At 38.3% G+C, this 24,039-nt stretch overlaps 1 protein-coding gene across 3 annotated transcripts in view; it reads right to left on the bottom strand.

Moving 5' to 3' along the window:
- Positions 1-7,952: 7,952 nt before the first annotated feature.
- The window catches only part of MFAP3L (microfibril associated protein 3 like), a 33,505-nt gene continuing 17,418 nt past the window's right edge, over positions 7,953-24,039 (bottom strand). For 2 of the 3 annotated variants that reach the window (XM_064710662.1, XM_064710661.1), the window contains exons 2-3: positions 15,978-16,374; positions 7,953-13,130 (exon numbers count right to left, since the gene is read on the bottom strand). In XM_064710662.1, coding sequence (XP_064566732.1) covers positions 12,268-13,130; positions 15,978-16,260 — 1,146 coding nt within the window. In that variant the 5' untranslated portion in view covers positions 16,261-16,374 and the 3' untranslated portion in view covers positions 7,953-12,267. Of the gene's footprint in view, positions 13,131-15,977; positions 16,375-18,940; positions 18,988-24,039 lie in introns of all 3 variants that reach the window. The other variant, XM_064710660.1, reaches the window with a different exon arrangement.

The raw sequence follows: 24,039 nt of genomic DNA, 5'->3' as shown, positions 1-24,039 counted from the left end.
AGCTGTAAAAAATTATAAGTATCACAAGGCACAAAATACAGACTGCACACCCCAGCAACCAGGCCTCACAAGAGTGGCTGTAGGGAAACATTTAACCCCCAACACACACAACAGAGGCATGTAAAGCATGGGGAGACATTCAGTCAACCTCAGTGACTTTATCAAGCCTTTGGAGACTCTGTAGTGGTTTTCATAGGTTGAAGCAATTTTCTGCTGAAGTGTTGAAAATAATCAGTGAAACTTTTGAGGAAATAGCACAGTGAAAAAACTGTGAAAAACACTGACCCTTAAATTGTGGGACTCTGTACTTCCTCTTAATGCATGAAGCAGAGAAGGAGTAAACATTGCTTGGAAGTGAGGAGTTTATACAGAAGAAGATTTTATTTTTGTATCAGTTTGCTCCTCTTTAGCATATTTGAATTGTTTACCTTTTGCTACTTTCTTTCTGTTGCCTGGAAACATTTAGTAAGCTGTTAGTGCCAAAGCATTAGCTGACTTAAGATTCAACTCGAATGAGGTCTAACACAAAAGCTTATAATCTGTATTTTCAAAATATCCCAGCAATACCAAATTAAAGGGCTTTTTGAGCAACTAGAAATTAATTTTATCAAGATAACAGCATCGAATGTACTTTTACAGTAATATCAACTTCTTGTTCTTGACATTGTATGCCTTGCTGAACCAAAATCTCTCACCAAAACCATTATCCCTTTCTCTGAGAATCAGACAGATGATGTTGCATGCATTACAAGTCACTAATGCAGTAGAATTATTTTTTAAAATTGATCTGTCAACTTTCAAATTTCTTTCCTGATTTTAATTTCAGAAAGGTGAGAAATCTGCTATGTGATACAACGCTTTGACTCTGCAAGGTTGTGAACACCTCCCTGAGTTATGCTCTTAACTCCCATTAGGGTTTATGAAAGTGTTTGACCAGCACTGGCATTTCTGCTATACTTATACTATAAGAAGTAGAGCAGGCCATGGTGCACCTTCACACTGAAATCACCCAGTGTGAACTTCCACCATGTTGGGCACATCTGTAAAGAGTTCACATCTGGCATTCTAGAGTAAATATTGCAGCAGCTCTTAGAAATGCCTGGTTCAACATGTGTCAATCTCCAAGAAGTATTCCTAAGCCAAAAGCATGATAACTGAAATAACTTGAACATATGACATTATTTCCAGGAGAATTCATGTTAGTGATCAGTATCAGTTAATACCTAACTGTAAATGTTTCTTATGGAACTGTTTGAAACATATGTTTGAAACACCTCAAAATACACACTACTGCTCATAGGTGAAAGAATATGAAAATGTTCACAATATCACAGAATCCACACTATTTAGTTTTAAGTAGTTTTATTTTAGAATATTTAGTGCTTAATGTCACAGCTATTTATTGTAACTCATAAACCTTCACTTCTTCTCTAATGGTATTTCCCTAACTAAATGAGCTACCAGAAGGAGCTTCCCAAAGTTCAAGTTGAACAAGCAGGATATCCAACAGGTTTTTTTTGGTGCATGTTAATTGGTTGAGATGGAAAGCAGTGCTGAGAACTGTCTGACACCTCATTTTAAACACAGTTGCATGTGCATTTCATGTCTCAGTTCATCTGAGACTCTACTCCCCTCCATTCTGAGCATGATCATATACATAGACTGTACCTGATTTTGAATTTACAAGAAAATATTGGAAAAAACAGAAAGGCCACATGCAGTAATGGGGAACAAAGAGGCAATAGCAGGAAAAAGACTGATGGCAAATATTGGGAAAATGCCTGCATCCTGCACAATGGTACTATTCATATGTACAAATCACGTCTCATGTGTTTTTCTGGATCTGGGCCTAACTGCACAACTGGATTTCTTTCAAACCATAAGCAAGTGCAGGAAAAAGTAGAATACAAGCATAGATTTTTTTTTTTTTTTTGGTGGAGGGTGTAGTTCAGGCCCACAAAGAGAAAGTCATGGACTGTAAAGGAAAGCTGCAAAAGACATGGGAAAAAGAAGAGAGCAGAATGCCACATTGCACAGTAGTAATTTTGTGTTAGTATTTAAAACTGAATATGCTTATTTGGGGAGTTTGAAGGTTTGTTTCCCACCTTCTGTTAATCTTTGGTTGTATTTTAAGAGAAGAGGACTGGGTGTGGACTAAAGTCCTTCTGAGGTAAAGAGCAAGGCTGTACTTTAGTCTCTGAGAAGGATGCCTACTGTTTCAGTGCAGAGTAAGGTTTTGAAAACTTTTGTAAGAGTGCATTATGAAACCCTGAATTGGTATTGGATGGTGACTGTGAAAGATATCAAGGGTGTGGGGTGAGGTAACAGATTTCTGAATATCCTGAGTGCTGTGCAGTGCAGAGCTGAAGTGCACATGGGTGACAGCAGATCCCCTTTAGATCTGAACAGTGTTAATATGCAGAAGGCAGAATACAGCCTGTTCATCTGCTGGATCAGAGATCCTGCTACCTTGCTTAATCTGCTCTTTTGTCAGATAGCCAGCTGGCAGTCTAAACTCTGAACCATATATATTCTTATTTTTAGTTTTTGTGTGTTGCATATAAAAGTATGAGAGGTATGGAAATAAAACTGCATCTTGGTCAGCTTCATTTTGAAGCAGACCATTTGAGTGGAAAATCAGTGGCTATTCTACAGCCTGTGTATTTCCCTCTGCACAGATATGCACAGAAATAGCAAAAGTTTGTATTAATTGATGATGATACATTAATGTCATTTAAGATGTGGTGATACACAAAGATAATTGGATTAATGAGTAAAATACAGAATTTAAGCCCTAAAATCTAACAGATGTGACATGGTGCCTTATCTGATGAGTGTCAGTGGAATCTCTCATGAGATTGGAGAACGTGGTACTTTGTACTGCATAATCTTCCATTCCCATCCCAACCACACAGCCATAATCATAAGTCATTCACGACAAAAATCAATGATCTTAGTTTTTCTGACGGCTTCTGTTCACTGTTCCTAGGAACTGGTTTTTATCTTTTCTCAAGAGGGTATTTAGAATTTAAGCTCCCTCTCTCTACTTGTTTATGTACGGTGCTGTTCATCTGCCAAATGACCACGGTGCCAAGTTCCAGCTTGGCATTTGTGGAACATATTTCTTTCAGCCCTTTGAGAATGCATGCTTTGGCCTTTCCAAAGCCAGGGAATTGTCAACACTTATGAAGTGGCATGGTCTAGGCTGAAGTGGACAGAAAAGTTACCAGCCTCTGTCTCACGTTTTTGTGCCTACAGTGTTACACAAACTACAGGTTATTGATGATAGCTTTTGAAAGAAAAAAATATGACGGGAGACTTCTCTTTTGTGATTCTGTGTTTCAATAAAATTTCTCTAATTGCATGGGTAGAACAATAAAGTTTTGTAGTACATATTATATCTTATAGCAGACTGTTACAAGAAAAGAAAAAATGTGCATCAGCAGGCCAGGCTTGTGAAAGATTGTGTAATTTTGCTCCAGTAAAACTGGCTTTTTGCAATCCATTATATGGTAACTCAATATAAAGTCAACAGACCGCATTTACAAAACGGGAGTCCTTACTGTAGTCACTGTCCAAGCAAGGTACCTGATCAAAAGCATTTGCTATCAATTCTGCTAACTGACAGCTTCTTACAGCCTTTCATTGCGTTACCTGGAGGCAAGCTGAGGACAACCAGCATCACTGAGAAAATATTGATTTTTCTAGGATATCCTGTCTTTGTTCTGCAAATAGTGAATAGATACAGAATAGAGTTTATGCCATGGTGAGGAGAAAATGTTGTGATTAAGTTTGGGATCTGTGTTCTCTTAACCTTTCAGTACTCAATTTTTGCAGGTTAAAAGAAAAATATAGAACACTCTGTTAAAACACAGCAATAGGTCATGTTGTACGTTGTTAATCTGGCCAGCATTCTTCCATTACAGAATGAGAAGATGAATAAACACACAGGTCTTAGCCAGACAGAGGCTTTAAATCTATTAATCCATCTTTATGTGCCTAGCTTTTGCACATCCTCCTTTGGAACAGAATAGTCAGTCTGTTAGGTCTCTGAGCACCAGCTTTTTACATGTGTGCTGCCAAGTGAATCTCATGCCTTCTTGTAAATTAATAATAGTGAGAAACAGGGCAAGACGAACCACAGCAAACATCTATTAGGATTAGACAACCTTGTAGCTGCTCAATAAGAAGTGAAAACTGGTTGGTCAGAGCTAGAATAGTTAGGACAAGGAGCTGTTGCTGAGCTGCCAAAGTGTGACATACTTCTTTAGAGTACAGAGGATAGGGACAGGGAGTTGATTTTGCTGGAGGTGTTTTCCAGTAATAAGTGTGGGACAGTCATCTTAACTCCATGTCCATTGAACTGTCCTAGGCTGCCTCCAGCTCACTCCCACCCACATGTTCTTGTCTGCACCAGGTTTGTCCAGATGCACAGCACCACAGCCCTTCTCCACTTGGATGCTGGCAGGCCTCTGGGAGAGTCTTTATCTGGTGCAGTACAAAGGTAAGCTCACACCTGTTCTTTCCACGTGCATTCACAGGGTCTTCAGCAGTTGCCACACTGAAGAGCCCATGTTTAATCCCCCTTGAAAAACAACTATAATGTAGTTCTACAGCAAATAAAGATGATGTGGGTACTTTGGTCACAACATCAAGCCAGAAGGAAAGAATAGGGTTCTCGTGCAAGTGTCTGACTCCACCATCACAGCACAGTGTTCAGTAATGCTCCCAGTGCCCATCTCTAGTCAACAAAAGGGCTTGAGTCTCAGATGCAGCACAACCACCTGAGCAGTCTGGGAATTGCATCTGGCAACACTGTCCATAGTCTCCTGTATGCTGCCAATTCACATGATCTTAACAACATTTGCCTCCTTACAATATCATGGATTAACTACCCTAAGAAGTGTATGTAGCTACTGTGTGACAACTTCCATGCTGCAGTGACCTCCTCTCTTGGGTGCTATTTTAGCTCCTGCATCAATTTTACAAGGTCCCCAATAATTCCCTACAGTTTTGGTTGGTTTTTTATTCCCACTGGAAAACATGTGACATATTTAGTCCCTCAGAGGCTCTCATTCCATGCTTCCCTGCTGAGATGGATTTTTTCTGAAATTTTTATTCCAGAATTGGTGTAGAGTAGGAACGTAGTTCTCAGTGTATCACGTAACATTTGGCTAATGCTCGGGGGCTATTTCTGGTAACTGCAACAGGAGTTACAGGGCTGGGCTGGCTCAGTCTATTATATGTTCTAATGAAATAATTAGTAGTCTGATGCAGTCTACAGGAATAACAGAGATTTGGATCCTTTCACCTCATTTGGGGCACATATATTAAAGAATGAATTCCGTGCTTAAGAGAGATTACACAGGGATTATGAAATGTAGAAATGGTAGTTGCAAAAAGCAGTATTATTCAGCAGCAGATTACTGTCATTTTACTGCATGCTTATGAAAACTGGAGTTTCTAGCTAAACCCGGACTTCATTAGTGTGTAAATATTAGCCTATGTAGAAATACAGCATTTCAGTTTTAAAAAAGGGGAAAAGCATTTATCAACTCATTTGAAATTTATATAATTTACACAGTGTCCTGAAGCTGTCTGCACTCTCTTCAGAAATACCAAATTTAGAGAGGCCCTTGCACTTGGCCAGCAATCCAATGAGTAAGACAAACCAATGAAGGCAGTGGATAACTGATGTATGGATGGTCAAAATGTGCTATTCCATCCATGACGGGAAAAGAAATGTGTTAAGGCAGAGGTGTATCATATATGACTTTTTTCAAATGAGCTCACAAAAGAACAAAACATGCCCATAGACTCACAAATGAATGATGACATTTATTCCACTTGTGGCTTGGGAATTATGGATTTACCTCTTCTCTTGATGCTATTTGGCAAAAAATCTGCTGCAGTCTATTGATTAGTTTATCCTGCACCAAGTTGGGATTAATTCATTGTATGTCTGTATAATTCAAATTGAATTATACAGATAGGTGAGAGAGATCCTGCCCCAAAACAGGCGACTAAAAAAAACCACTAGAATCCTCTGATTTATTTTAAAATGTGAAGAATTTTAGGGCAAACAAAACAAAATCCAAGGAGTAAAACAAAACATAAAGTAAGGTTTTGGACTGGGAAAATGAAACAAGAAGATGAAACAAGAAGATAAATCTTCAATGGAATATTTATTTCTTTTTTGATCTCACAAAAGGAGATCACACAGGGTAGAGAATATTTAACCACGAAGACAGCAGAAAAAAATGCACTTCCACTAAAGCCATAAAGAAGCTGCAGTCACCTAGGCAGAACCAAAAAAAGCATTGAAAATACTTTCCCTGATAAAAGGCATTGTAAGAAAAGGACTGGGAAATATGTTTCATAGTTCTGTGATAATTTATTTTGATATTGGGAGTGAAAATACCATTGTTTTTAGAAATCTTCTTTTTCTTCACTTGAGTATGTTTATGGTAAAACAAGTCAGAATTTAATATACTTTGAAGATAAATCACTTCTGGATGTGTAAATCAGTAAAGTAAATCACCTCTGGATGTTTTCAGAGCAAAAAAATTTTCCATCTTAATCTTCTTAAATTTCTCTCTATTTTTTACTGCCTTTTCCTGAGGCTGCTTAATCTGCACATATTAGAAAGAAGGATAACAAAGCATTTTAAATAGGCAAGATCTGTGTGTGTCTCCTTAGAAGGGAGCTTCTTTTTCTGGGTGGTATTTTTTTTTTTAATTCTGTTTTCTGACTAACATAGTGTTCACCAGCAGGAAGGAGTTAGACAATACCCAAACAACTCAGGAGCTGTGTGTCAGTCAGGGCTAATCTTGAGGCAGAAACAATAAGAGGCTTCAGAAAGAGGGAAGTCTTTCTGGCATTTATTTAACTTCTCTGTATTTACCAATGGAGAATGACTGGACCTTAATAAATTGTTAATAAATACAAATGGTAAATTGTGTGGTAAAATCAAAACTTGTACAAAAGAAGGCAAATATGTTTCAGAAGGTCCAGCTTCTGCATCTTCAACATGAGATCTCAAGCTCTGTGGCTCCACAACAGGACAGGGTGGTAGTCTGTGAGTGGCATTTGACACATAACTAAGTAGTCCTAAAGTAATTTTTAAAATGGCAGATAAGGGAGAGAAGGCTCTTTTTTTAGATAACTTTGCTACTATTGTCATGGTCCTTAGCCACATAGGAAAGGTAGTGGTTAAGAGTAGATGAAACAGGAATCTGTTCTCAAAATAGAAACTGGCTATAGAATGGCAAAATGAGTTGATAGTGGTGCTGAATTTCTACTCAATCATAAGCAAGGTTTTACATGTATTCTTTATGCTATGCAAGGCTGGATTTTCTTTTCTCATTTTTGCTTTGTCTTGTGGTATGAAATAGCTTCTCATAACATAACTTGAGTGTCCTAAGTCTGCCACATTTATAATTTGCTGCCACACACTATGATTTTGAAAAAGAAATTGGTAACTTAGCTTCAGTTTACATTATTGTCTTTGTCCAATTTACAGACTTACATACGATACCACAGACTCACAAGTCAGCCTTTACTGGAAGAGTAAAATGACTCAGTTTGGGCCTGGGAGCCAGAGAGCTAAATATAATACACAGCATTAGAGCCTGGTACAGCTGGGGGAAAAAAATCCATTTGGGGACTTATAAAAGGTCAGTTTGGAACAGAGGTGCCTGGGGTGGAGAAACACTTGTCCTGACAACTAACTTCATTCTGTTCCTATTTGAGAAGTGTCACAGCAGAGCTGCTGGGGACTGAAGAAAGTATAGGAAAGTAAGACAGGGAGAGAAAAAAATGGACATAGAAAAGGTTTGAGCTGGTTATTCCAAAAATTAGTGCAGGATGTATGCTATTAAGTATCCATTTCTGTGGGAAAGTGGTGTTGTGGCACTGTAAATATCTTGTTGAATGTGTACAAACCCAGCAGACTCTGTGCAAATTCTTTATTGAAACAACGATCAATGTACAAGCTACATCACATTTCATTTTGCCACTTCAGCATGAACTTTTCTCTTTGTGGTTTACGGCCGTGAGCTATAAAATCATAACAGTTATTTAAATCAAAATACAGCAACTGCTTCTCAAAAGAACACATTCATATTTGTCTTACATTTCTTGTAAAATCAAATAGAATTTCATAATAAATGAAATATAACTTACGAGACTTTAGTGCAAGCATTTCCTTTGCATCTAAGAAGCTTTCAGTTGTCCCACTAAATATGGCATACTTAAGAGGCCAACTCTTAAAATAGCATGCTGCCAAGATATCCCATGAGAACTTTGAAAATCTGACACTGTTAACACTTTCTAGAATTAGTTAATCTGACCAAACTGAAAGTCAGAAAGCCCTGGTTATATGTTACAGTACTTTTGTCAAAAGGTAACTGCAAATCAAGGAACTGACATAGTATCTACATTAGAATAAAACAGGCACTGATTAAAAAAAAATCAACATCTGCCTGTATATGCCATTTTGCAAGTCTTATGCAGTAATTTTTAAGCACAGGAGTGTACTTCTGTGCCTTACCAAGTACCAACAAACCTGCAGAAAATGCTGGTCTATGAGTTCTTTTAAATTTTTTATATGACAGACAAAAAAAACCCTGAAGGATAGGTTTCATCACAAACATGCTCGAATCAGAGAACAAAAAAAGAATCAGCAGGAAAAAAAATGCTGCTCAAAAAGAAGATGTTGAGAAAATAGATAGTGAATACTATGTTTAAGTGGACTGATTAGTATAGACTTACATTTACTGAAAAAAGAATAGTAAGTATGAAATTCAAATCCAACTGATTTCTTCTGCTGCAGAAATCTAGTCATCTTTCATGAAGTTTGACAAAATTGTTTGAAAATGGTGTAAATATAATTGTGCAAATCTCTTTTCCTTATTAAGCCTGGCTTGGTGTTCCTTTGCTTTTAGAATGCAATTTCAGTTGGACTGGATTTTCCAGATTCTGAGTGTTTTAAGAACCATTAGTGTTTGGTGGTACAATAAATAGAAAAATGTAACAAAAAGTGTGCATAGTCCAATGATGGGAACAGATTAATGCCCCTGAAGTGCTTAAGGTGCATGAAAATATATAAGAATGCAAACATTAATTTTTTCTTAGAGTCATTATTGATTTTATGTTTGCTAATTGTGTTTTTGGACCATAAAATAGCCATTTGCTAAGAAATACTGCAAGACACAATTGCATACTTTATAATAGCACAGCTGGAAAGTTTGGAACAGGAAAGACAGGTTTGGGTCTTGCTTCCCATTTGTCTTCCACAAAGGAAGTTGCTGAAAGTGTATAAAAAGCTTTAGGCTTAGATGTGTCATATAATGGGTGCATAAGACACTGAGCAGCAGACACAAAACCACCAGAAAACCACATAAACCAGAACCATTGGTTCTGTATAAAATCTGTATTTTCTTCAGCTACAGTGCTTTTTAGTTCTTATTCTGATAATAACACAAAGCTAAATGTCCAGATTGGTTGGAGCAGTCCTACCTATGAACTGTCATCTCTGAGTGACTCCAGCTCTAGAAAATTTAGGGTTCCCTGTGACCTTGCAACAGCAGGAATCCAGCCCTCTGTGTATTGCATGGATCTAATCCAAGTACTGGTGCTTCTTTGTGGTTTGCAATGTGCGTTTGTGTGTACTTCAAACGTGCCCTTTGTGGGCAGCCTCTAGGGAAAAACATCATTTGTATCTTCAAGGAAGTTTACACAGTGATACTGAAGAAATCCACGGGGATTGTTTGCTCTCGAATGTTTCTCAATAAATAAATAATAAAAGAGGCTGGAGGACAGCCTGAGAGGACTAGTCAGGGTCAGAACACTATAGAAATACATAAAGGGGTCTGATCTCTACTGCAAAAATGTCATAATCTAAAAAGATTAAAATTAAAATACTGTAATAAATATTTTTAAAACTTAAAAAAAGTGTAATTTAAAATTTATTTTTATGCTTTCAAGGAGAATATCCTTGCTCATATGTGCAATCTTAGTTGGGCACCAGATAGGTAATTGTAGAATGCATGGGCATTGTCTGTAAATGCTGGACAGGCAGAAACATCAAAGTACCTCTTCTCAGGATGTTAAGGTGAATTGAAGGAGTTTAGTGCAAGTTCCTGCTTTTGTTTCTGCCCTTGTCCTTTTTCATATCAGAAGCAAATCAAGTAACTTGAAAAACTGATGTGAACACTAAACAGGAATGTCCTTTGGATTCAGACAGGAAGTTAAGAGTTTGCATCATACTACTGTCAATCACACTGGTCAGAAGTGAGGTTCTTTATGGTATTCTTTTAAACTAACTTCTGTCTTACATTTGTATTGCTTTGCTGGAACTCAAATATTTCAAGTCACATTCCTAATGGGGCCTTGCCCTTGCATGTTTCCTTTTGGGCATGTGCAAATACATTTTGTGTAGAAACCTGCCACTGTGGTAAGCACAAAAAAAAAGAGACATTTGAATGCTGCCATTTCTCAAAAATTGGTTGTAAAAATCTGAAGCCCATTATTAAACATGTATTTTTTTAAATAACCACAGAAAGATAAATATGGAGCCATCTCTGCATCACCTATGTAAGTAATGGGGTATTCCTGTATTGCACTGCTGGTGAGGCTCTGCACTTTAACATAAGGAAGTTGTCACAAGACCTCAGTTCATTATCAAGGGTTCTTTTATGTACCTGCAACACTGACTTTGTCTGATCTTGATTACCTCTGCAGTTAATATAACTGATTGCCTCCAACAGACACCTTATGGAGATGAGGCTGCTTTGTTAAAATCAGAGAGCCATCCATGCATCATCTCCCCACAGACCTAAGAGACTTCTTTTTCTACAGTATACCTGATTCCAGATTTATTTTAAGTATATTTCTGCTACAATCCTTCTTAAACAGTATAAGGTGATAGTTTGTTCATTAGTGTCAAACTAAATGTGTCGGGTAATTAAGTAATATGCTATTAACCCTACACAAACTCCTTGTAAGTGATTTCTTTCCAGACTCACTTCAGAGAAGGTACTTTTTATTGTCTTTCTGCAAGAGAAATGATTACTTCCCTTCCACTCCTGGCATTGCCTGGCAGAGATGTTGATCCTTTTTAATGCCACAATTGCTATGATCATTAAAGCTTTACTGGGGTAGAGTCACTCAAGCAGTGAACATCCTACATGTAGGAGGTTCCCGAAATCTCAACGCAATTATACCACATTTAACAGTTTGCATGATGGTCTTTGCAATTTTATAGGACACTTGATTTTTTTTTTTTTCAGTTTGGATGAAACTCTCAAATTGATGTTTATATATGAATTTAGGATTGATCTTCAGAATACCAAAATTAAGAAGCCAAATAAAAGGGTAATTTGCCATTTCAGCCTTGTTATCAACTGATTACTGGCATTTGCAGGACTGTTATGGAACCTGCATATCTTCTGGTAAGGTAGTACATAGTTACTGCTTCCACATTACTTCAAAACAAGACATCTTGCATATTTGCAGTTGTTTGCCATATAGACTTCTGGCAACATAGAAAATGCTCAAATGTATGCAAAAAAACCCTGCAGAGCTGTTGAACTGCAACTTTCTGATGGCTTTCCAATCTGTAATATACACCTCAAAGTTGTTTCTTCATGCAAAACAAATGATTGTTGGCATCTCCATTCCATGAAAAAGGGAAAACTATTTCCCATGTGGCTAAGCAGTGTGGTCTCAAATGAAATGGAAACATTTTAACTTTCTTTAATAGCCCTCTAAATCACAATGCAGCTGAGCAAACAGGCTTTGTAAATGGGATCTATTAGGATTTTATTTGGCTACTGGAGTGCTGCCTCTTGGGCAATATTTCAAATTCACAAGTTAATATTTGCAAAAATGGAATAGATGGAAATAACAAGAGTGAAGGAGGGAAATGAAAACCAGTTTTATGTTTAGTATGTTCAAGTGTCCTACTCCAAAGACTACCAGTGACTTCCAGGAGCCACTACAGGTGACTCCAACCTAGAAAATGCTGAGGTAAATGTTTCTTGGAAATACTCCTAATCAAAAAGAGCAATTAATATTAATGTAATAGCAATTACTCTGCCATACATCATGGTAAACTAAACTCAAACTGAGAAGAAAGTGCCAAATAATCCACTTACATGCTTTTGCTATGATAGTCTCCAGGTAAGGCTTAGCGGCAAGTACAATATGTATTTTTAAAAGAGCTCCACCTGATTTTCCTGCTATGCATAGATTCAGGAGTAACTATCATACATGGCTTTCATATATAACACATGTATTTTTGTCATTTGCCAATGCTGTGTCATCAGAACTGAGTTCAGCAGAAGGCTCAGGAGGGGGCTCCGCAGGAAGTGCTGGTGTTTGAGGAGTGTCTTCTTCCTTGGTGTCCAACTGCATGCTTTCCTGTGACTGACCATCCATGCAGTCCTTTTTGGACAATGGGTGAACTGACACTTTTATTGCAATCTGTTGAGGTGGCTCATGCAGTGACGATGCATCCGAGTCACCTGTGGGAGATTCACTGCGCGCCAAAGCATTTGGGATCATGTAAAGCTCATCTGTTTCAGTGGTCTCCTGGCCTTCTGCCGCCTGCCGTACAAAATTCTGTCCTTGCTCCTCCAGACCGACAACCTCCATAATTTCTTCCATTATAGTCCTGCAGTTCATGATGAGAGGTGGCAAAGGTACGCTCCGAGCAAGCTCTTCAATATAGCGGGCAAACTCCATGGTCTTGAACTGGGTTACTTTGGCAAGCTCAAGCGTTTTGGCTGATGTGATAATTGGGATACGCTTTGCAATCTCAAAGGCCTTCTGAAGTTTCTCTGCCCCTTCTGTTCGGAAGAATTCATTGATTGCTTTCTCGGTTTTCTTCAGATGACTGCTCATCATACATAACCGAGTAATGTTCAGTATCATAACAATGGTAAAAGCGACAAGGCAGACAATCATGTAATAGATTCCCATATCTCCAGAGGTAAAAACAACCCTCAGCGTCACAGTATTGTTAACGCTGCCATACGTGTTAGATGCCACACACGTGTATTTACCTCTGTCTTCAAATGACACGTGGGTAATGTTTAGTAGCCCGTTGTCAAGAAACCACCATTTTCCTGTTGGAGAGGAAACAGAGTAACTTAGAAGTATTTTGTCATATGATCAGCATAGTCTTAAATATCAGCTTTATCAAACTGGCTTCAGGTTTTGGAAGAAGGAAATTATGTTCACAGGAAGACAAATAATTTACCTTCATAAAGGCCTGCAATCTTAGCTGCCTTACTACTACTGTCAAATCCCTGACATTAACTTTGGATAATCAGAGCATGCCATAAAAGGGTCTCAGAAAATGCTAATATGCATCTATCTCAATCTTGTGGTCAGTTAGGCTACAAAGATAGGGCTACTCCAGAGAGCCTCCCAAACACAGGTCACACTTCCTCAAAGAAGTGAATTGAAGGAGTTGGATCCTTCAACAAGGATCAACGGGATTGTGAGGCAGAAAAACCTACTTAAACCCTCCTTGTTTTGTTCCCTGACAATGCATTTGCTTACAATTGGGTTTTTTTTGGTGTTTTGTTACAGTATCTCATATAATTCTGTTAATGTAAACTTTAAAACCCCTAACATGTTAGACATCATACACTACACTGCCTACCCTCTGAGGTGTTGAGAAACTGATTTTGAAGTATAATTTTAAAGAGGTGGAAGTAGGATAGGAGGAGTAAAATAGATGGAAAGGAGAAGAGCCGTGACAGGTACACACCACAACAGAACTTCTTTTACCTTTAAAAGTAATTTCTATCAATGTAATAAAATTGATAACGTTGTCTGCTGCATGGAAATATACATTTCATCTACATGCACACTTGATATTCTTTGAACCTGGCACCGCAGAACAGTTTAGGTATGAAACTGCATTTGAAACAACCTGTTTCAAATAACTCATCGCTCCTGTCACTGCTAAAGTGATTCAAGATTAACCCAGTTACTGTATTTGTCACTTAATTAATTGGTAATGAATTAAGATTTTTAGTTCCTCAAAGATTTCTAGTTAAACATGGCTTGCCCAAATTGTTTCACATTATCTCCAGTAGAAGCCTACGTATAAAGTATTCCCAAAAGATCCCTGCCTCCGTTCATGTGTACAGACAGCTCTTAATTACGTCTTTTTATCCTCTTAGAAGTTTTAACTTAAATGAAACAATATTTTTTTTTACCCTAGCATATTTCTTGAAAACAGCTGAATCATTTTGCCTGAAATTTAAAAATGAAGACTAAATAAAAGCTTGGTCTAAATCAGACCTTCACATAAAAAACAAAAATACCCCAATCTGCTAAATTTAGGCAAATTCAGAGAAAAACTCCTTTACAGAGGAAATATTAGAATGTGTAACAGATGACACTTCTTCCTCCACCTCCAGTATAACAAAAAATGCAGAGTATTTGCTGCTCAGTATTTCTTTGAATTTGAATGCTGGTCCTTTTTTGCAAAGTAGATTTCAATTAATTGTGAAATAACAAGATGTCTTGTGATGTATCCTGGCTCCAGCTGTTATAAATGACATAATGGCATTGAACTCAGTGACTGGGTCTATGCCAGTGGATCCTGACAGACATATTGACCCACATAAGAAAACAATGATTCAAAAAGGCATCATTGCTGGGTTTTGATAACAATTCAATGCCATGCTTAACACCACAAAGAAAGCTCTCAAGCTAGGAAACATTTCTTACAGAAAGGCAGTCTCTTAAAGGCGGTATTGCACTGTTGAAATTCTAAGTTAAAGTGAAGTTGTCTTAATACTACATCTGTACTTTTTACTGATTTGTTCAAAGTTTTTGCTCATCTATCTAAATGTTTGGTTTAGCTACCTCTCTCAGCTGACTACACAAAGACCTAAATTTAGATGCCTTACTAAAGGGGAAATTTTCTATTAGTGAACCTTAGCAAAACACTCCAGCACACTAATCACTGTATGTTGCCACAACCACACAAATCATGTTCAAAAGTCTGCTTAGTAGCTCAAGTAGTTCCTTTCTCTAGCTTAACTCAGAAAAGGATAACATGCTGCACTGTAAAACATAACCAGTTATGCAGTAAGCTCTTACAGATACACACTGCTCTTTCACATCAAGCTGGGTCGATTCTTCCTCCTGTCACAGCAGAGTTCGCTGGCAGGTCAGCCATTAGTTAGGCACTCTGTCTTAACAACTAAGAGTTTATTTCACCATGCTGTGAACAAAGCAATCACTATGGAAGGATTACATGAGAAAAACACCTTTTATATACCCACACTCCCCTCAAACACTAGAAGCATAACTAGAAGTATAACTAGGATTATCACCCAAACCTTCCATTTAAGGAAAATAAGCTTATGTGTAATTATGGTCTCTGGCAAACGCCACTGAAGAGTCTTTACTAAAGCCAGGAAGGCTCAAATATGGTCTGTCCTTCTGACTGCTGCCCTATATAAGTTTTGCAGTTGGTTGTTCAGGGCATCTCCTGTTTCTCCCACTACCATGGCACTGCACATAAAAGACAGCAGGCATACCAGGGAGTTAGCTGTGTTGAGTTCACGCCAACAAACTATTCTAATATGTCATGAGAATCCTCCTTTGAGTTGGGAAACAGCTTTTTAATCTTTTTTTGATGCCAGAGAAGAACAAAGGAGGACAGAATGAGAAACAGAACAAACATGAAGTCTTCCAATGAAAAGAGGCCTGTCTGCAACTTCTGTTAATTGCTTCAGCTTCTTGCTATGTGTTGCTATAAATAACACATAAAAAGTTACTGTTTTCTTCCAAGGTGTGCATAAAAAATGTATAACTGCCACCAAGCTTTCATTTATTTTCACACAGGAAAATACCACAGCCAGGCCATTAAATCCAGGTTATTTGTCCTTGCTGAAATCAGAAGTGTCTCTGGACAGGCTCCATCAGTGCTATTCCTAAGATCCTACCTTTATTCTCCTCCTCTTGGAGCAGGCGGCCATTGGAATTGTACCATCTGTAGCGTGGGCTGGGAGTGCCCTGGACATTGCAGTCGATCAAGGCGCTGCTGCCCTCCCTGACGATGATGTGGTCGATGCGGGAGGTGACCAGCGGCGCGGCCCCGGGCTGTGTGTCGGTGCGGTTCAAAGTGCTGTTACTCACATCCTCTGCAGTGCTCAAAGCTGCTAATAAGATGACAAGGCGTGTGGTGGGCAGAAAGTACAAAAAGTGGCGGCTGTTCAGTATGTCCATTTTCCTTCAGTGGTGTTACACGACTGGCTGGGAACGGATTCTCTTGAGTCCTTGAGGTGAGCAGGTCACAGGAGAGTTCTACTTTGCTCTGTGCAATTTTATGCTTAAAATATCCTATAAAATAAATAAGTACAGTGAGACGGCATATATAAACAGTCCATTAGATATGCTCTTTTAAAATAGTGACACATCCATTAATGCATTTCACAATCATCAGCACAGTGTCTTGTCTAAATGCTAATGTTATCACAGTCCTTATCCTTACTGGAAAAAGATGCATACATTTTCCTGACAATGGTGTTGTTCAGAGTGACAGGCGTAGGAGAAAGCTTTTATCACCTAGACACTTAGCAGCAGTTTAGCTACAGTAGCAGCTACAGTTTTATGCCAAAGTTCAAGAGATTTTTTCCTTTTTTTTTTTTTTTTAACCATTTGCAAAATCAACAGGAAAAATTGAGGTGCAGAACATTAAAGGCTGTCACTACCAGTTTGGTGCTGCAACTCTATCACATGCATGGTCTTAGATGAACTGTGAAACATGGTGTAAGAAATAACAATTCCAGGAAGGGTTTTTGGATCTAGTGCTGGAATCTTTGTTATACACAATTTTTTCCCAAACACAGCAGCACATACAGTAAAACATCTCAGACCATTCACTTTTCTTAAGCTACTGCTGTCTGAGCTAAAACATAGCATGGGAGATTATTCTCAAAAGAGGGTATTTAATGCTTGATAAAGTAATTTCAGTGTTGTTATTTTTAGAGAAGATTCATAAATAGGAGTACATGCTAGTAACATAATTATGGTTAATGTTCCTTTGAGATTCAAATGAAGTTAGGACTTTTCCGTTCCTTATGTGATATTAAGCATTTTGCCTGTGTACTTTTTGCACATTCTCCCTCAGTATTTTCCTTCAACTAATCACCCACAATGAGGCCTTTCTGAAGCAGTGATTTCAGTTTCTGGACAGAGGCGGGGGGGGTTACAAAAGTGCTCTCTATTGGCCTCATTATGCTCCCAGTGAACACAATTGGCATTCAGTACTGACTGAAGGCACAGTGTTAGCCTCAAAATGAGCACCTTGGAAAATTTCACTTAAGAGTCTAAGGCCACAAAGCATGCTAAAATCACAGAGTATCCAACTATACTGGTTTTACTGATGTGTCTCTAAGGTAAATAACTGAAACTTAGTGAAATTTATTAGATAGAGGAATCTATCTGGAATCTGAATATAGGAAACTCTCTAATGAATGTTCCCCAAATGAACAATTCCATTTCAAAAGAGTTTCTATTTTCTTAAATATACATTTGACTCATAGTAACTCATTTGCCTTAGCACACATAGTAACTGCTGACAATATCAGTTCCCTAGAGCAGTTCTATATATAAACAAAACACGAAAATAAAAAGAAACAAATAAAAAAATCCCCATCCTTATTTTCTTTTGTATTCAAAAAGGAAAGAAAGCCACATTACCATCTTGCACTGGTAGTACTTGATTTAGGTCATTTTGTTATGCATTCTCTCTTCTTTGTAAAGCAATGAACTTGCTTTCATACAAATAGATACAGTGTTATTGAAAAAGCAAATGAATTCTTCTATTTTACAGGATGAATCATTACTAGAAATGAAAACCTATGTTTGTTTCAATAAACTGCTGGCATGATGTAGAGGTCTGTCCCAGCTTCAAGCCTGGCCTTGTTTTTTTTTTTTCTGCTTTTATAATTACTGAATGTGGAAGTATTTCTCTTGAAGTGACAGCATAATTTTTAACTTTAAATTAATATGCAAATCTCATTTGTCATATAAAGCTATATAAACAATGACTTCAGAAATCTACTTCCAATTATGCAAAGCATGTAGAGTCTGTGCTTTTGAAGGTACACTCTGTCTGAGTCAGCAGTTTGGGAAAAAACCTTCAGTCCTGCCTGTTCACTTCAGTAACTATTTACATCTCATTTCTACTACTCCATTAACCTTGGAGACTGACATTCTTCATGATTACACATATTCAGTCTATAAAATGTTTCTGTACAGTGTCACAGATCTGCATTGCGCCATACAGAAAAGCAAAAATTTTACTTCCTGGCAAAGGAGCAGGAACAGAGACTGGCTGGATTAGGACAATGGGAAGGAAAAAAGATAATATAAAGTGATTAAGCTGTGTGTTCCAATTGCTGTCTGGGCCTTGTTATTACTGTATTTGGGTCTATCATGTATTTTTACAGCAGAAAAATCAGTAGCAATCAAAACAAGGTGTTTATTGTGGAGAGCAATTTGCATTCCAGAAGGAAATGAAATAGCATCTCCAGAGTGGCTGAACAGAAAATCTGTAAGGAAGGGACCAGAAGTGTATTAGGAAGCTGATCAAGGCAGCTGATGGCCCACTGATTCCACAGAGCACAGGGATGTGGGCAAAGGTTTGGAAGGTGTGAGGGCAGTAAGGCGTTGCCTATTCCGTACCTTTACTTGTTTTGAACGCAGAGCATACGGAAGCAGAAATGTACCTTTGTGTAGTGATGGCAAGTGTGACTGGCCCATAGTATGGCCAAATGGGTGATCCCTTGTCTGGAGGTAACAGTGACCCCCTTATTCTGGCCCAGAATTGAAACACAAATAGCTGCAGTAAATCTTAGGAAACAGAGATAAATAATTTATATCTACTGTGTAAGAGCCTTACCTACTCCTTCTTCTTACTCCTGAGAATGTACTCTCTCATGTATGTTCCTGGAATGTAGAATATAAAAAAAATACTAAGTACCTTTGTAGATACATTTCTATTTGAAATAACTACAGTTTGGTGGCTAATATGAGAAATAATCAGGCAGTAGGTTTAAAGCAGAATGTTTGGAAATGAAGGCTGCTGCTTTCATATGCCATCCAGGGAAGTGCCTGAGTATGTCTGAGGAGACAGGGAGAGATCTCGCTGAAGAATGGTGTTTTAAGATACAAGTTTAGACAAATGTTCCCAGGGCAACTAGGAAGCAGTAGGCAGTATTTCCTTTGGTGTGCATCCTCACCAATGTTATCAGGAAACAAAAAGAGATGGAAGAAAGCAAAGAAGGTTTTCTTAGCCCCAGATGACACAAAAAAGTTACAGGGTGGCCATGCTGGGACCTGAATGTCTGGGACCCTCTGTAAACCTGCTGGGCATGACCAAAAATGCTAGAGTCAGATTAGGAAAGCAGGAAGAAGCAGAGAGAGAACTGAAAGGGTAGAAAATGTGCTCACACCAGACACTGATGCAAAGGAAGATTTGCTGAGAGTTCCTATCCTCCTGCTTTGCCATAGACGCAAGAGCAGCCAGAGTGTATCAGAGAACACAGATCTGGGAGCCAGCTGCTTTGCTAAACGTAAATGATGTAACAAGTTACGGTTTAATCACACAACTAAATGGGGAGAAGACTGAGACCAAAATAGGACTGCTAGTGATATCTGGCAAAGCAGCAAGAGAATCCAGACTATTGGAGAAGTGGGTACAGTGTCGCCCAGGATCTTGGTCACGAGAGGCAGCAATTAGCTGTGACCCATGATAAACCTGATGAAGGCAGCCAAAAATGTAACCTTTTGATCTGACCTAAGTCAGAGAAAGCTGGATTGACTAAACTAAAACAAAGATTCCTGTAATAACTACTTTAGACTGAGTAACACAGTACTCTAAAGAAGGAGGACATCTGCAATCCTGAGACTTGCTTTGTAGGAACAGATTGAGTCTCAGAGCACTTTTGCCATGAAAAGGTCACTAAAAACAAAGAGCTAATTTCATGGAAAAAATGTAATCACCAAAGCATATGAGCTACCACTTACAAAAAATAAAACATAGCATAACATAACATAATTAATGTGGTCACTTTTTATTAATAAAAGACTTTTATTCTTTTATTTTATTAATAAAATACTTTTATTCTTTTTTTTTTTTTTACTTTTAAATTTGTGGTGCATGAAATGGAAAAAGAACACCCCTGGCTATTTTGAGCTATTCAGGCTTTCCTCCAAGGATGGAATGAAAGGAATCTCCACAGTCTCCTCCAGTACCTATAACATGTATATAGGAAACTCTCCTGCTGTATTGTATTTGAAGCAACATTTACCACTCAACAATGATTGTCAGTGATCAATATATTAAATAGTTCTGTTTTTCAATTCCCTAACTCAAATGGTATAAATTGAAAATACTAAAGTAACAGATTTACTGCTTGTGAGAGGAAAGACTTGAGCCAAATGGGAACACATGACAAGCTTTCCTTTTAAGTTACATGGAGCCTACTCTAGCAGGCTCTCTATGCACGTATATCCGGAGAAGTCCCCTGGAATGGGCTCCAGAAACTGCAGAGCTGCAGCATGACAGTTTTACTCCTAATTAATGTGAAAATGTGGACAAAAGCTGCAGTTACAACTTCTCTGTCCAAGATCAGGCATCAGTCTAAATGGAAGACACATCTAGGACTGACAGACACATCTAAGAACATTAATCAGAGACATGTTCTGACTGGCCAGTTATTTTTTCATGTCATAGATGTGCTTGCTTCCCGTACTATTGCCACCAAAGAAAATCACTATGGGGTCATGGCTGTAAGCGCTGCATTTGTGCAGAACAACATGATGACAGAGCACAAAAGAATAGAAAAGGAGGGCAGTGATGCATACCTTTTCCTGGCTTGCTCACATCTGTAAGACTGGCCTGTTCTTATTCTTGGAATAATGTGTAATCCTATTAACTGTGAGGTCATTCAATTCACAAGTGAAGCACAAGAAGCCAGCTTACTGCATAATGCATAAATGGTGCTCCTATAGCTTTAACATCCCAATGCTATCTTCCTTGGCTTTTAAGTGACCAAGACAATTAAATTATTTTCATTCTAGCTCTCCCTTACCTAAAAGAAGTATAAAGGCTGATGCTGCAAAACAAAATTAAGGCTAGTTTTTTATTATTTAAAAACTACTTGCCACTTTTCCTAGTTTCCATAGGCTATGTCTTTTAAAGAGTGGGCAAAAGTAAAAGTTAACAAGTGTTAGTGAAACAGGAATGCAAATGAAGGAACTTATGCCACACAGGTGAGAAGCTCACTGCCAGTTCATAGGCTTATGAGTGAGAACCACCTACCAAAAAGGTCTAATTATTAGGATCCAGACATGCAGAGGAAAATGTCACTCATTTACAACTAGCAGAAAAATTTTGACTTATTTTTCTATTCATTTGTCAGTTGATAAAATATTAATGCTTGGCTCCAGAAGAGCTGCTTTTCATTCTCCTGGAGTGGGGGATTTCAGTCTTTTGTAGTTTCATGGCTTTCTGTTTCCCTGGCTATGTTGAATAGGTGACCTGCTGGTGGTGTTTGTAAGATGAAGAGTTCCTTCTGCACATCTAGATTCCCAGCTGGGCAGCAGCCCCCAGCTATATGCTTATTTAGTCTCTTCAGCTGCCTGGGAGCTTTAGGAAACCTTTCAACAGGGCTGAGCCCTGGTCATGTCTGCTCAGTAACCTCATGACATCCTTGCTGCCTTCAGCCACCTCATGGGAGGGTATAGAGAACACAGACATGGGCTCCTCTGAGAGATGTGCCGTGAAAGGACACGAGACACAGGACACATGCTGCAACAACAGAAATTATGAATATGAAAAAATATATTTATGCAGGAGGTCAGTCAGGCCCTGCAATAGGTTGCCCAGATGGGTCATGGAATCCCCATCCTTTGAGAAGTTCAAAACTTGACTGAGCTGGTATATACTGGCCCTACTTTGAAAAGGCTATTGAATCAGATGGCCCCCAGAGGCAGCCCCCCAACCTAAAGAAACTCTAATACTCCAGAAACACAAATACAAGAATTGCCTTGGGAAAAACAATGGGAAAAATATGTCTGATCTTAAAAATTGCTATATGGGATGCTGGGAAATTGTCTTCATGAGCTCCTGTATAATTTTTTGAGTAGCAGCACTTTGGAATGATAAGACAAGCTGAGAGTGTTGACTACAGCCTGAAAAAAAAAGGTATTTGGCCTTCTGCATTCTATTTACCTGATAAGAACAGTACCTCTCCTCTTTGCCATACAGAGAAGACTTATTTCCAGCCAAGGGAACTCTAAGCATCTTTGTTACCCTCCGCTGGACTTCCTTCACCCTGTCCACGTCTTTCTTGTGCTGAGGACCCCAGACCTGGATGCAATACTCCAGGTGGGGTCTCACAAGGATAGAGGAGAGAGGGAGAGTCATCTCCCTCAAAGTGGTTGTCTCAATTTCTTGACATAGGATAAAATAAGGGCTGGGAATCTATGAAGATTCAAGAGAGACTGTATATAATTTACAAGTACAGATTCATAAATTATGACAGCCTATGATCAATGTGGGCAAACTTAGCAAGCACATGGCATCCTAGAGCTTCACTTTAAATATTGGAATGGATCCATTGATTTAACCATGTCTTTGAATGGTCTGATGTGCACTCCCCTGATGTCCATGAACACTCAAGAGATGCTAATCCATTAACCCAAAGAAGAATGAAGGCTGTTGGTGTCAGGTAATTATTGGAGAGGTTATTTAAAAGTACGCCAAACCTCTGGAAAATCCCCTTTTGATGCCACAGCTCCTGTAATTCTAGCATCTCTGCTGTATCAAATCAGCTTTTCACAAAATACACTGAAGCAACAAAAGCACTCAGGCAACTTGGATGGTTAACTTCTCATTAAAAAGTTGTAATTCAGATGTGCGCTCTTATATGCACTGAGAAATCTGAGTTTTCTTTCTGTGTGGTATTTTAATGACTGCAGCAAAAGCAATGCTCTATATTTAGTGGAGAAGCTTGCTGTTTTTCATCAAGGCAGGTACTGTCATGAAAATGTCCTACTGAGTTGTAAGTTACCCAGATCATAAAGCAAATTCAACACCATTGATAGTGGAGATTTTTCAGGGCTCACCTTATGTGTTATTAGAACATAAATGCTTTGAAGAATTTTATTCTTAGAAATAAAAACTTTGTTTATATAGATCATCCAGATTTCCTCTGTGTTTGTATTTATACGGAGGTTGTACAATTACATTTCAATATAGTTTTGTATACAAAGCTCTTATTCCAGAAACTGTATGGCTTTAAGAGTCCCTTGCTTAACTCCTGGCAAACTTTCAGCATTGCTGCTGGTTTGTTGTTGCAGTAAATGCAGATGCATCAATGCTTAAGAGTTCCCTCTGTTGAGAAAGGAGGAACAAGGAAGCAGCACAGAGAATCCCTCCCACACTTCCATGTACATCTGAGCTCTGCCTGGCCTCACCAAGTTCTACATATCTTTCATGTTCTTTACACACCTTGTATCTTTTATTTATTCCTGCACTCTGTAAGCATTATTCTGCCAACAGTTTAAATAACCAAAGTCAGCAAATGCAACAGATCTCATATGCTCTTGGCAAGGCTTATGAGACTCTGCTAAGAACATAGCAGTGCAGAATGTGGCCCAGCTCACTTCCTTCCACTTTCTCCTCTGAGCTGTGCTTGTCAGAGCTAACCATCCCTTAAGTACATCTAGTGGTTTTCTTTGTCCAAAGGAAGAAGGAAGACTCCAGATGTAGGACATTTAAATACAAAACTAAGTTTTGCTTAAACAAAGATATGAAGGATTTTTCAGGCTAAAAATTCTGTTTAAACTAAAATATAAACTGAATGTTTTCAATGCACTGATATAGCTTATATTATGCTATCTTAACAAAAGACTCCCACATTATTTGGAACATAAGAGAATAAAGAATAGGACAAAACAGATTTGAGTATGACTATTCTTCCCTATCCCTAT

The sequence above is a fragment of the Zonotrichia leucophrys genome, chromosome 4, assembly GCF_028769735.1.
Source record: "Zonotrichia leucophrys gambelii isolate GWCS_2022_RI chromosome 4, RI_Zleu_2.0, whole genome shotgun sequence".
NCBI classification, from domain to species: domain Eukaryota; kingdom Metazoa; phylum Chordata; class Aves; order Passeriformes; family Passerellidae; genus Zonotrichia; species Zonotrichia leucophrys.
This window is presented reverse-complemented; position numbering and strand designations above follow the sequence as displayed.